This window comes from Myxocyprinus asiaticus, chromosome 13, assembly GCF_019703515.2.
Source record: "Myxocyprinus asiaticus isolate MX2 ecotype Aquarium Trade chromosome 13, UBuf_Myxa_2, whole genome shotgun sequence".
In the NCBI taxonomy this organism is placed as follows: Eukaryota; Metazoa; Chordata; class Actinopteri; order Cypriniformes; family Catostomidae; genus Myxocyprinus; species Myxocyprinus asiaticus.
The window spans coordinates 8,582,104-8,595,038 of NC_059356.1; the positions used below are offsets into that span (position 1 = coordinate 8,582,104).

Genomic DNA, 12,935 nt, shown 5'->3' on the forward strand with positions numbered 1-12,935 from the left:
TAGCATCTTTATTCGCACCTCCCCTGATATGAGCACACAAACATACACACACCTGGTCTAGGTCCTATGAAAAACAAACTCCTTTGGGTTAGACTGCTTTTGTTAAAGGGAACAATATGTCTTTAAATCTGATTTTGTGATAACCAACTCCAGTTCTATACTGTAGTCCTCTAATTTCTAGACATAAATTGTACTGTATACATCAGTCCTAAAAACAGCACTGTACAGAACACGTCTTAAAAACGCAACAGCTAGAAAGTGTCAATGTGGATACTGTAGTTATTCATTTGACAAGCATTTCAAAAACATGTATGAAGTGCACAAGAAAAGTGAAATGGCAATTTCACTTTTGCATGCTATTAGGAGTTGCAGTTGCTTTTAGTGAGTCAGAAAGGAGGTGATGGATTGAGGGAAAAAGGCAAATACTGACCTTTGCTCCTCTTCCATCTCTTCCTTGGCCATTCTCTTCTCAAACTTGGTGGTCCTCTTCTTACCGGGCACAACTTCGGGGGTCTCACCCTCATCTGTCACAGAGGCAGCTGCAACATCTACATACAAGAGAGATCAGTTTTGACATTTAACTCTATACTTTGCACACAAAACTGGCAAGCATTTTCTCAACTCTCACTGTTAACGAGCCGATTCAGGTGTCTGGATTGCAGTGGTAGAGTGACGCTGTACAAACCCAATAGAATATGCCACACCGTGGTAGTCTGCTGCATATTTAACAACCTAGCACTCACAAACACAAGATCAGGGCCATGTGGCATTTCCTAATTTGCATTATTAATTTACCGAAGTGGGTGCTAAAACTATGCTGACAGCATGCGCAAATAAACAATGCTATCAGTGCACAATTCATAATTAATTAATTCCCAGCCCAAAATGTGAATTATATATATATATATATATATATATATATATATATATATATATATTGAGGCACTTATTGGCAAGCAAGCTAGATATCCATTAACATAAATGCATATTAAGTTACGTCTGTGAATAATTAGTACTCGTCACTTTAGACAGACAAAACTGTAATAAATTCTATCCACATTTATTCACTTCTTCAGCCTGATCTCATAAAAATTTGATGATTGTGGCAAAATTTTTGAATTACATTACATGGTTCTATAAACATATTGCAGTAGTTTCGAGGTGAACTGTCCACTGAGTGGCACTTAAAGCGAGTTAAATGTTCTACCAAACAGATGAGGTTTTAAGGTTAGGGTTTGTTTTAGCCCCTCCAGTGTTCAATTTACCAGAAAACTGCAGCGATACGTACAACAAACCACATAAAAAGCCTTAAAAAATGAAGGTATTCTTATGTGACTCTGTGAGAGGCCAGGTTGTATTTCTTCTTGTCTTTTCTGTAAAGACTGTAAAGTTTTTTTTCTTTTTTAACTATTTTTACATACTGCTCTATAATCAACAATTTCAGATAAACCTACCCCTAAACAGCACAAAAAAACAAAACAAACTCTGGCTTTACGCTTTACACTTCAATCAAACAATGTTGTCCTGTCTTAGTGGGTGATTCTTGGCTAGAATATGCTGGAAAGTGGACCAGACTTGATCCAAGTACAAAAAGCTGGTCAGTTTTGCTCCATATGATCAGATGACAGGATAGGATGGATAGAAGATCTTACGTGACACTGTGCCCTGTTTCTAACCCAGATTATCATGCTGCCAGGTCTAATCTACTTGCAAGCATGTCAAGTCATTCGTACAGACAGCTGGGAAGTCTTTATATTCATGAAAGGATAAAAGCTGTTCTACATGTGCTGCTGCAGGATCTTTATGAACTAAACGTTTTTATGCAACCAGCATTCAGTCAATAGGTTTGCTAGTTCTGTTCAAATTTAATTGGGTCTTTGACCCAGCGACCCAAAGGTCACGTATGTTTTTTTTAACAGTCAATTTACGGATAAGGAGGTATGTCGACACAGATTTTTACAGGCAGTTGGTGTTAGGCATAGAACTGAGCTGGCAGTAATAATTCGAGACATTTCAGGCCTGTTTTACATGTTACATTTTAAAAAAAGCAAGACAGAATGAAAAAAAAAAAAGAAAAACCAGGGTCCAGACATAGACAAAGTACTTTTAACTTGACATAGCATCTTATAAATGTGCCAAGATGCACCACAGTGGTTATCTCTCACTGATGTGCAGCTATTAACCGCAGCATAATCTGCAACCTAGAGGCCAATGCACTGCTGGTAGAACAAAGATAGTGTCTGACCAGGACCCAGCTATACATGGGCGTCAATTTACAGCCGTACAGCACAAAGCTCTAGTGTGTTTGAGTGCGTTTATCTTTGCGAGCACTCCCAGTTCTGCTCTGAAAATGCTTGCTCTCATGTAGCATAATAAAAGCTGATGCCTAGGGCCAGAGCAGAAATGAAGAAAAGTGAATAAAAGACTGGAGAATGGAGCCAGGATTCAAATAAACTACCCCAATGCATGCAAGAGCGGACATGACACCCATAGGAGCACAGAACGCTAGTTTCAGATAAGACACTGAGGGGCGAAATTCACTTTCAAATTGCGCCTGCTGACAGCGTCATTAATTTGCACATGCTGTCTGCATTATTTTAGCACTCAATTCACTAAAAATAATTTTTTTAATCATGTAACACTGCATAAACACCTGCACACTGCATTCAGGGTTATTATAGTTTTGAAAATTTCATTAGTTTTTATTTTTATTTAGTTTAATGTTTGTTTGTTTTTTTGTTGATATATTTCAATTTGGTTTTAAGTTTTAATGGTGCATACATATTTTGGTTTTTTTGTAATGGCTCTTTTTAGTTATTTAGTTTTAGTATATTTTTAGTTTTAATACATTATAACAATACAAAATATCTGTAACACTTTAAAATAAGGTTGCATGTTAAAATTAGTTAATTAATTAGTTAATGAAAAAACAGTGAACAACACTTACAGCACATTTATCTTAGTTACTGTTAATTCCAACATATACTTGATTTTAACATTAATAATTATGTTAATAAATGGTATATTTAAACATAAGTTAATGCATTATGAACTAAAATGAACACAAATAAACAACATTTATAAATGACCATTGACCACAATAAAAAAAAATACGGTAAGACTTTACAATAAGGTTACATTCGTTAACATTGGTTAATGCATTAGGTATAAACTAACAATGAACTATATATATATATATATATATATATATATATATATATATATATATATATATTATTTATTTTTTTTTTTTTACAGCATTTATTAATCTAAGATAGTGTTAATTTATAAAAATACAATTGTTCTTTTGTTAGTTCATAGTGCATTAACTAATGTTAACAAATACAACTTTTGTTTTTAAAAATGTATTCATATATGTTGAAATTAACAGTACACTGTCCGTGATTTTAATGGTAAAAGACTGTAAAAATGCTACAGTAAAAAAACATAAATTGGTTAACTAGTAGGTACAGAAAAATAAACGTAAATGTTTTTAAATATATTTAAAAAGACAAAACATGCAGATTTATGGTAAAATTTGATTAGGTTAGATTAAACATTATTGGCATTGTGCAATAAAATGTTGTAAAAATAAAAATTTTAGATGCAAAAAGTATGATTTTCCTGTATAATTAACGTTTAATGTATATTATGTTTAACAAGAGAGTACATGTACTTTTTACAGTAAATTGTTGTTAAAGTTACGTAAACAACAGTAATCGGGCGTTCAAAAAAAATTTACATTACATTTCATTATATTTTATGGGAACAGTTCTGTTTCTTCTTATTTTTAATATCAGTGATGTACATTGGAGTGTTCTGTGTTATATTTAATGTAGTTTAGTTAATGTTTATTGCATTATTTTAATTTCACATGTGTTACTCTGATGGTGTTTACTGTTTGTGTGAGTGACTCGGAGCACTGTCTCTACATGTTTATTGGTCATTGCTCCTGGAAGAGCTACTATTGATTAACTTCATGTCATCATGTGCTCTTCTGTAATTTTTACAGCAATTAACAATACATTATAAAGTAAAAAGCAGATTTTTACAGTTTCAGAATGTTAATATATTAAGTTTATAATTTAATAATATAAATGACGGTACTGCACCGTAAAATATACCATAAAAACAACAGTTTTAAACTATAAAATTTACAGGTTGTTCTTTAAAGTTGTTTACATTTTTACTGTATTTTTTACATAATTATTCTGGCAACCACAGCTGCCAGTTTTTTGTTTGTTTTTTAAACAATGGGATTTTATTTTATTTTTTTTACAGTGTACCTAATATTAATAAATACTTAACAAGTATTGTTCAGTGGTAGATCATGTTAACTATTGTTGTTAACTAATTTTAACAAATGGAAAATTATTGTAAAATGTTACCAAAAATGCTTAAAATAAAATCGTAACACTTTACAATAAGGTTCCATTTGTTAACATGAACAATGAACAATACTTAAGCATTTATTAATATTAGTTCATGTTAATTTCAACATATACTAATACATTTTTAAAATCGAATGCTGTATTTGTTAACATTAGTTAACATTAATTAATCTTAGATTAATAAATGCGTTAAAAATATATTGTTACCTAATGCATTAATGTTAACAAAAGGAACCTTATTTTAAAATGTTACCAAAAATACTGCTTTTTGTTTGATATATTTAGTAATTTTAACAAGTACAACCTTATTGTGAAGTGTCAGCCTGCATGTGATAACACTTAATCAGAAGCTAGTCTTAAAATAATACCATCAAATTTAAAAACTGTATTTGTCAAATTCACCACAACACAGCACTTTTGACATTAAGGAAATGTGAAGTGTGCAAATGTGCAAATATTGGAGATGCATATACAGTAGCTTTCATTTAGCAGTATCTACTTCAACATCTCCACAGCATTTATCAGCAGCATGGACTGGAATCACAAGGGTCTTGTGTCAAACAGCCTGCACCAGAAAACAACAAGTCCTTTGTTTGCCAAAGTTTCCAAAGTTCATGGAATGAAATATATTCAGAGGTTTTGTTTGAGGTCAACTAAATGAGGTCCCAATTTATTTAATGCTGTCTTTGAAATGTTTCAAAGGGCACCATTATTTGCTGTCATCGCTTTGTGCTTGCTGCTTTATTTTGGTGTCGTCCAGAGCCTGCCTCCAGATTTACGGGCCCTCAACGTATGCAGGCGAACTGTGGTCGCTTGTCCGTTCTTTTTGATAAAAACACAAAGAAATCAGGCTTGAGAGATTATTTAATCATCCAACAATGTAATTTTCTCTATGATTATATTTAGTTTTCATTCATATTATAGTGTACCATTAGTTTGTTTAGTTTTTAGTTTTTTTTACTCCCATTTTTATTTTTATTTCAGTTAAAGAAAATATTTTTTCATTGTTAGTAATCGTTTTCGTTGACGATAAAAACCTTGCTGCAAATTTGCATCTTGAACATCAGTTCTGAGTGCTAGGTTGTGGGGGATGCAGCAGACCACCATGATCTTGCATACTTTGTTGGGTGTGTGTCACATCACTCCACCACTGCGATCCACACTGTACAATAAGCGTAATTTGCAAAGAAAGGAGAAGTGTATGTGCTTAAACGAATGAGTTACTTAATTTATGCATGGCGCAATGATATACCAGCACAGACCTGCTAAAGAGACATGTACTCTATCACTCCAGGAAAGGTGCCACTCTCCTCTCTAGTAATATGGCTCATAGTCTTAATAGTGATAGTATTTAACTAAATGGGGCCCACGTCAGGAAGCAGACAAACTGGCTTATCCAAACGTCTGCTAGCTGCTTGAGACATCACACAGGTCACATAAACTACAACACAGAGAATTAAACACCTATATATCATATAGAGACTGTGTCTGTTACCCGGACTACCAAACACAAAACCCTCATTAAGTCATTTAGAAAAAAATTGATTGATGTCAAACTCAACAAAAAGATAAACATCATTTAAAAGGTAGGGCTACTAAACTTTAGATTGCTTTCATCCAAATCACTAATTGTAAATAAAAATTTTACTCAGATTCACTCTGTTTGACTGAAACCTGGATTAAAACAGATGAATATATTAGTTTAAATGAGCCTATTCCCTCAGGTTATTGTTATAAAAATAAGCCTCATCTGAAAGTTCGAGGAGGAGCTGTTGCTACAATTTACAGTGATATTTTTAGTGTTACTCAAAAGTCTGGATATAAGTTTAATACTTTTGAACTGATAATGCTTAACGTGACATCGTCAGACATAAATAAGAAATCTTTGTCATCTTTTGTTCTTGCAACAGTATATAGACCACCAGGGCCATATTCTGAATTCCTTCGAGAATTTGCTAATTTTCCATCAGATCTAGTAGTTGCTGTGGATAGAGCTTTAATCATCAATGACTTCAACATCCAAAACAGATAACGGAAATGATACAGTGGGATTAGCATTTATCAATATTCTCAACTCTGTTGGGGTTAGACAAAATGTGACAGGTCCAACCCATCAGCAAAATCATATGCTAGATCTAATTTTGTCATATGGAATTGATGTTGATAATATAGAAATTCTGCCGCAGAGCGACGATATCTCAGAATATTACCTCGTCTCTTGTACGCTGCGCTTAGCAAAGGTCACTCAATCTATGCAATGTTATCATTCAGGTAGAACTATTCTTTCAACTACTAAAGATAGCTTCACTAAAAATCTTCCAGATTTGTCTCAAATACTCAGTACGCCAAAAAGTTGATGTTGTCACCGAAAATATGGATACAGACTTCTCTAGCACTCTAGATAGTGTGCCCCCCCCACCACCCCCCATTAAAGAAAGTTAGAGAGAAAAATCCCACACCATGCTCTTAAGAGAGCAGCTCGGAAAATGGAGTGTAAATGGAAGAATACAAAATTAGAGGTATTTCGCGATGCATGGAATATAGTGTCTCTAATTACAGACATGCTCTAAAAACTGTCAGGTCTGCATATTTGAGCAAACTCATAGAAATTAACCACAACAATCCTACATGTTTATTCAGTACTGTGGCTAAATTGGTTAGGAATAAAACTTCGATTGAACCAGATATTCCATTGCAGCATAGTAGTAATGACATTATGAATTTCTTTATTGATAAATTCGAAATCATCAGAAAATATTATGCATCCATCTGCCACAGCACCCCAGAAGACTTAAATTATTCCCTACGAGCAACTTCAATCCTTCGCTGTTATAGGTCAGGAAGAGATAACAAAAATGATCAAAACATCAAAATCAGCAACATGAATGTGAGACCCAATACTGACTAAACTCCTAATAGAGGTGTTTCCTGTAATCTCAGAACCTCTTCTTAATATTATTAACTCCTAATTATCCTTAGGGCATGTCCCAAGAAACTTTAAAATGGCAGTTATCAAACCGCTTATCAAGAAACCACTGCTTGATCCAGGAGAATTGGCTAATTATAGACCGATTTCAAATCTCCCATTTATGTTGAAAATACTAGAAAAGGTAGTGTCCTCCCAACTATGTTCATTTTTACAGAGAAATGGTATATATGAAGAAATTCAGTCAGGATTTAGGCCCCATCATTGTACATAGACTGCACTTATCAGAGTTACAAATGACTTGCTCTTATCATCTGATCACGGCTGCATTTCTCTTTCTTGTGCTCTTAGATCTTAGTGCTGCCTTTGACACCACAGATCATGACATTTTCTTGAACAGGCTTGAAATTTATGTTGGCATTTGTGAACAGGCATTAGCTTGGTTTAGGTCCTATCTCTCTGACCGTTACCACTTTGTCTGTGTAAATGAGGAACTGTCAGATCAAATTAAAGTTAAGTATGGAGTGCCACAGGGATTGGTTTTAGGGCCTCTGCATTTCTCCCTATATATGCTCCTCCTGGGAGACATTATCAGGAACCATGGAATTAGTTCTCACTGTTATGCCGACGAGTGAATAAATGATATCAAAAAGTGGATGGCTAGAAATTTCCTTCTACTCAATTCCAATAAAACAGAAGTACTACAAAAACCTAAAAAATAAGACCCTAAAATATAATCTGACTCTGTACTGTAACATCAACTTCAAAAAAAAAAAAAAATAAAAAAAAAATAGGTGTTATATTTGATAGCAATCTAACCTTTGAAAAACACATTTCCAGTATTTGTAGAACTGCATTGTTCCACCTCAGAAATATTGTTAAGTTACGACACATCTGTTTCTGATGCCGAAAAAATAATTAATTCGTTCATGACCTCAAGACTAGATTATTGTAATGCATTACAAGGTGGATGTCCTGCAGGTTTAATAAATAAACTTCAGTTGGTTCAAAATGCAGCAGCTAGAGTGCCAACTAGAACCAAGAAATATCATATCAGCCCCATTTTACATTGGCTACCAGTTAAGTTTCATTCATTTTAAAATTCTGTTAAGATCATTTTCATATTTTGCCCCTAAACTATGGAATAGTCTTCCTAGCAGTGTTTCGGAACTTAGACACACTCTCTCAGTTTAAGTCTAGACCAGGTCGCAACCTTTTTGACATGGAGTGCCATTTTTTTTCCCTGGTCAAAGCACAGTTTTTTTTGCACCTGTATTCATTTACATTTACATTTATGCATTTGGCAGACGCTTTTATCCAAAGCGACTTACAGTGCCCTGATTACAAGGCACTTAACCTGGAGTTAAGTGCCTTGCTCAAGGACACAATGGTGGTGGCTGTGGGGATTGAACCAACAACCTTCCGCTTACCAGTTCAGTGCTTTAGTCCACTACACCACCACCAACGGCAAGAGAGGTGAAGACTATTTTATTTTTATAAATTCCATTCCTGCATTCCAATCTACATCTTGATGTAATCCTTCCTCATGATCACAAAGCGTGTTTTCATTAGCTGAATGGGAGGCTAAGCAGTATTAAAGTGTGACGAGACTCACGTTGCACTTGCAAGACATTTGCGCATCACAAGCCGATCAACTTTTTAGCCCTTTTCAGTGAATCGCACCTCCAAAATCCTAAAACTTTATTTCCAGATTTAATGTATATTTTGAATAGACTTAGATTTCTGAACCCCATGATGTGGGTTTATGTTTTCTCTTTTAATTGTTTAATGTAATTTTGAGTGTACCATGGTTTAAGGAGGGTGTTTCTGTATGCTGGGTTGGAAATCTCAAGGATTAATAGTGGTGTTTTCCTTATTACATCACATGTTGTTCTGAATGCAAAAAGAAACAAATAAAAAAACATGGAATGTAGGCTGTCATCCACACAGCCTGACCGAAGCAAAGCTGGTGCGTTTATTCGTGCGATTAGCCAAACATGAAGCCCTGCCGGCTCGTGATGCGCGAATGGCGAATGGAGTCTGTTGGGTATACTGCAGTCTCATCACATTTTAACTTTTTGTTTAGCCTCCCATTCAGCTCATGAAAACACGCTGCGTAATCATGAGGAAGGATTACATCAAGATGTAGATTGGAATGCAGGAATGGAATTTATAAAAATAAAATAGTCTACTCCTCTCTTGCCGTTGCTGGCGTGCCAGTGATTACCCCTCCGTATGCCAATGCTGGCACGCATTCCGACCACTGGTCTAGACTAAAGACTTATCTATTTAGCCAGGCATACACCTAATTTATCCCTCAGTTCACAGTTATGCTGCTTTAGTTAGGTCTGCCGGTACCGAAAATCCTTCTCTTATTCTTTAAGCGTGCTTTAAAGTGAATGGCATCTACACTAATTTTATTGTATTTCTTTTCCTGTCTAAACCTCGGGATTATATCCTGAGGTTACCAGAGCCTGCCAGATCCATCTCCGATCCTGCCTGATGTCCGACTCCCAATGTGTCACTGAGTGATGATGACCAACTGCAGCATGTGCCAGCCAGACTTCACTTCAGTCTACTAAGACAGACTTCACAGAGGATGAATTGAGGCAAACTCAAAGACATGGGATTCTTCATGAGCCACTGTCTGAAGCATGGACTCAGGATGAAGTTCACCAAAATTACCTGTCATAACCTTACAGCTGGACTGCGATGCTCCTCACTGAATGATACCTATATCAACTTGGTCAAAGGAGGGACAACACTCTCTTTAAAAAATTAACTACATAGAAAATGAATTAACCACTAACAAAAGCCTTCATCGGCCAAAATAAAAGGACAATGCATCTACATGTATTTCATTAGTTAATTCGGGATGACTTGAAGGACTTTAACACTAAAACTTACAGTTCATACAAAATCATTTTGTTTAACCACTGACCCACAATACTTACTTAGTTTACTAATTTAAACAACAAATAGTTCTAAACATAACTAATATTGGCATTATATTAATTAATTTTATTTTATAGCATAATTTCATGTACAGCTGCTTTGAGACAATGCCTGTTGTGAAAAGCGCTATACAAATAAATGTGACTTCATTTGACAGATAGTGTCTGATTAAAAACCTGCAACTTATTAAGCTAACCAAGTAATCCATATTCAAAGAATGAGACCCTGTTATTATTTTGGCAAGATGTGCATTGATTGGTTGCAAAAATGACTCAATGTGTGACATGGAATTATGTCCAGGCAATGATCTATAATTCCGAAGTAAAACAATCCCAAAGTAATTTGTGCTAGTGACATCAAATGGAATTACAATCTTGCAGTCTTTGCATGAGTGGCAAAATTGTACACTTCACCTTTAATTTCCTATAGAAATTTTTTAAATCAGGTAAAAATACAAGAATGTTACAAATATAAGAATTCTAATGCATCTATACCATTATTCTCAGGGATCTCTGGAGCTGATTCAGCTGCTGAAGAGGTCTCGTGGATGGGCGAATGTTCTGCTTCAAGGGTGGGCTCAGATGCTGGCTCTGGGGCAAGTGCAGACACGGGTTCAGGGCCGGGCACCTTTGAGACTGGTTCAGGGGTAGGTGCAGACACTGGTTCAGGGGTGGGCACCTTTGAGACTGATTCAGGGGTAGGTGCAGACACTGGTTCAGGGGTGGGCACCTTTAAGGCTGGTTCAGGGGTAGGTGCAGACACTGGCTCAGGGGCGGGCACCTTTGAGATTGGTTCAGAGGTAGGTGCAGACACTGGTTCAGGGGCGGGCACCTTTGAGGCTGGTTCAGGGGTAGGTGCAGACACTGGTTCAGGGGCAGGATCGGGTATGGATACCTCTGTCACCGTTTCAGTCATGGGCTCAGGGACGGGCACCTCTAGGACTGTTTTAGGGGTTGGCTCTGTGACAGACACCTTTGGGACCATTCCAGGGGTGGGCTCTGGGACGGGCACGTCTAATACTGATTCAGGCACTGGCTCTGGTTCTGGGACAGACTCTTTCACTGGTTCAGGCACTGGCTCTTCTACTTGTGCAACCACTGGTTCTGGTGCAGGTCTAGGTACCTCTACTTGCTCAGGCACTTGCTCTGTCACAGGGACAGGCACTTCCACAAGGGCAGATTCTATGACGGCCTCAGGAACAAGCTCTGGAGTTGCCTGTAAAATAGAGAGGTAGGCAGAAAGACAACAAGAATACAAATTAATTTAGTTAGTTTACATGCATCTATGAGAAAAACAAAATCAGAGGTAGCTATATAATTGAATGTATCATGTGGGACATTTTATTGAACCCTTACAATGAGTTTATATACTGGTGCAACACAATGCAAGTTGGCAAAAGAAAAAAATAAATGATACCAGCCACTGCAATCTGATTTCAGAACCAAGTGGTTACAACCCAAGTCAAATGAGCTCTAAAGGTGAATTTCCACCACTGGACAGAATGGTACTTGTTGCAGAACTGTGCCATTCCGTACCAATCCCGGCTCGTAACAGTTACGGTTTCTTTTTCCATTGTGGTACTGCGAAGTCTGGATTAGAATGGATTGACTGGGCAAGTGTCATGAGACGCCACATCACTAATGCTGTTCCACCAGCATGAGAAATCCATACAGGGAACGGTTTGTAATCGCACCGTACTGTTCTCAAATGGAAATGCTACTGAAATCATTGCGCACCATGCTCAGAACTGTTAAGCCCGATGGTGGAAAGGGCTCGGGTCCCTCCATTAATGCAAGTCTAAGGAATGTTTTCACCATTTTGTTTTTTTTTTTGCTTTGCCAGGTGTACATCATATTAGTGCTCCTCACCACAACCAGCTGCATGGTTTAAAGCATTATTCATATCTGTAGCACAAACAGTGCTTAGGTTTAATACTTAGGGTTAGGGGTTTTCCCCCTTCTAACCACCATGAGTGGTCAAGAAGTCACTTGGCATTTGGCAAAAGAAAAAAACAGGTGTGGCAGGTCTATCCCCCATAATATCTCAAAGTGTAACTTGGTGGTTGAGTTAAGAGCTGTCACAGGCAGTAGAAGCAGTCAAGTGGGTTAGTTGGAGGAGGTCGGTGCTTTGTCTCTGTGTCACAGACAGGTGCATGATGATGAGGAGGAGAGAGAGGCAGGAAGACAGACTGCAGATGACAGCTGTCATGCAAGCAAAATACTGGGCCAGCCTCATAGGGAATGGAGCTCTGTGGAGAATGTGCTGTTGGCTACAGAGATGAATGTCTAAATTCAGTGGCTCCCAAGATGTCAAGCATTCTGAATGCAAAAAGAAACAAATAAAAAAACATGGAAAGAAGGCTGTCATCCACGCAGCCTGACCGAAGCAAAGCTGTTGCGTTTATTCGCGCGATTAACCGAATGTGAAGCCCTGCCGACACGTGATGCGCGAATGGCAAATGGAGTCTGTTGGGTATACTGCAGTCTCGTCACATTTTAACTTTTTGTTTAGCCTCCCATTCAGCTCATGAAAACACGCTGCGTGATCATGAGGATTACATCAAGATGTAGATTGGAATGCAGGAATGGAATTTATAAAAATAAAATAGTCTACTCCTCTCTTGCCGTTGCTGGCGTGCCAGTGATTACCCCTCCGTATGCCAA

General features: G+C 36.9%; 1 protein-coding gene across 4 annotated transcripts in view; it reads right to left on the bottom strand.

Annotated features, from left to right (window-relative positions):
- LOC127450356 (magnetosome-associated protein MamJ-like) overlaps positions 1-12,935 on the bottom strand; it is an 86,697-nt gene that overhangs the window by 19,677 nt on the left and 54,085 nt on the right. For all 4 annotated transcript variants that reach the window (XM_051714417.1, XM_051714419.1, XM_051714418.1 and 1 more), the window contains exons 3-4: positions 10,767-11,487; positions 431-548 (exon numbers count right to left, since the gene is read on the bottom strand). In XM_051714417.1, coding sequence (XP_051570377.1) covers positions 431-548; positions 10,767-11,487 — 839 coding nt within the window. The remainder of the gene's footprint in view (positions 1-430; positions 549-10,766; positions 11,488-12,935) is intronic.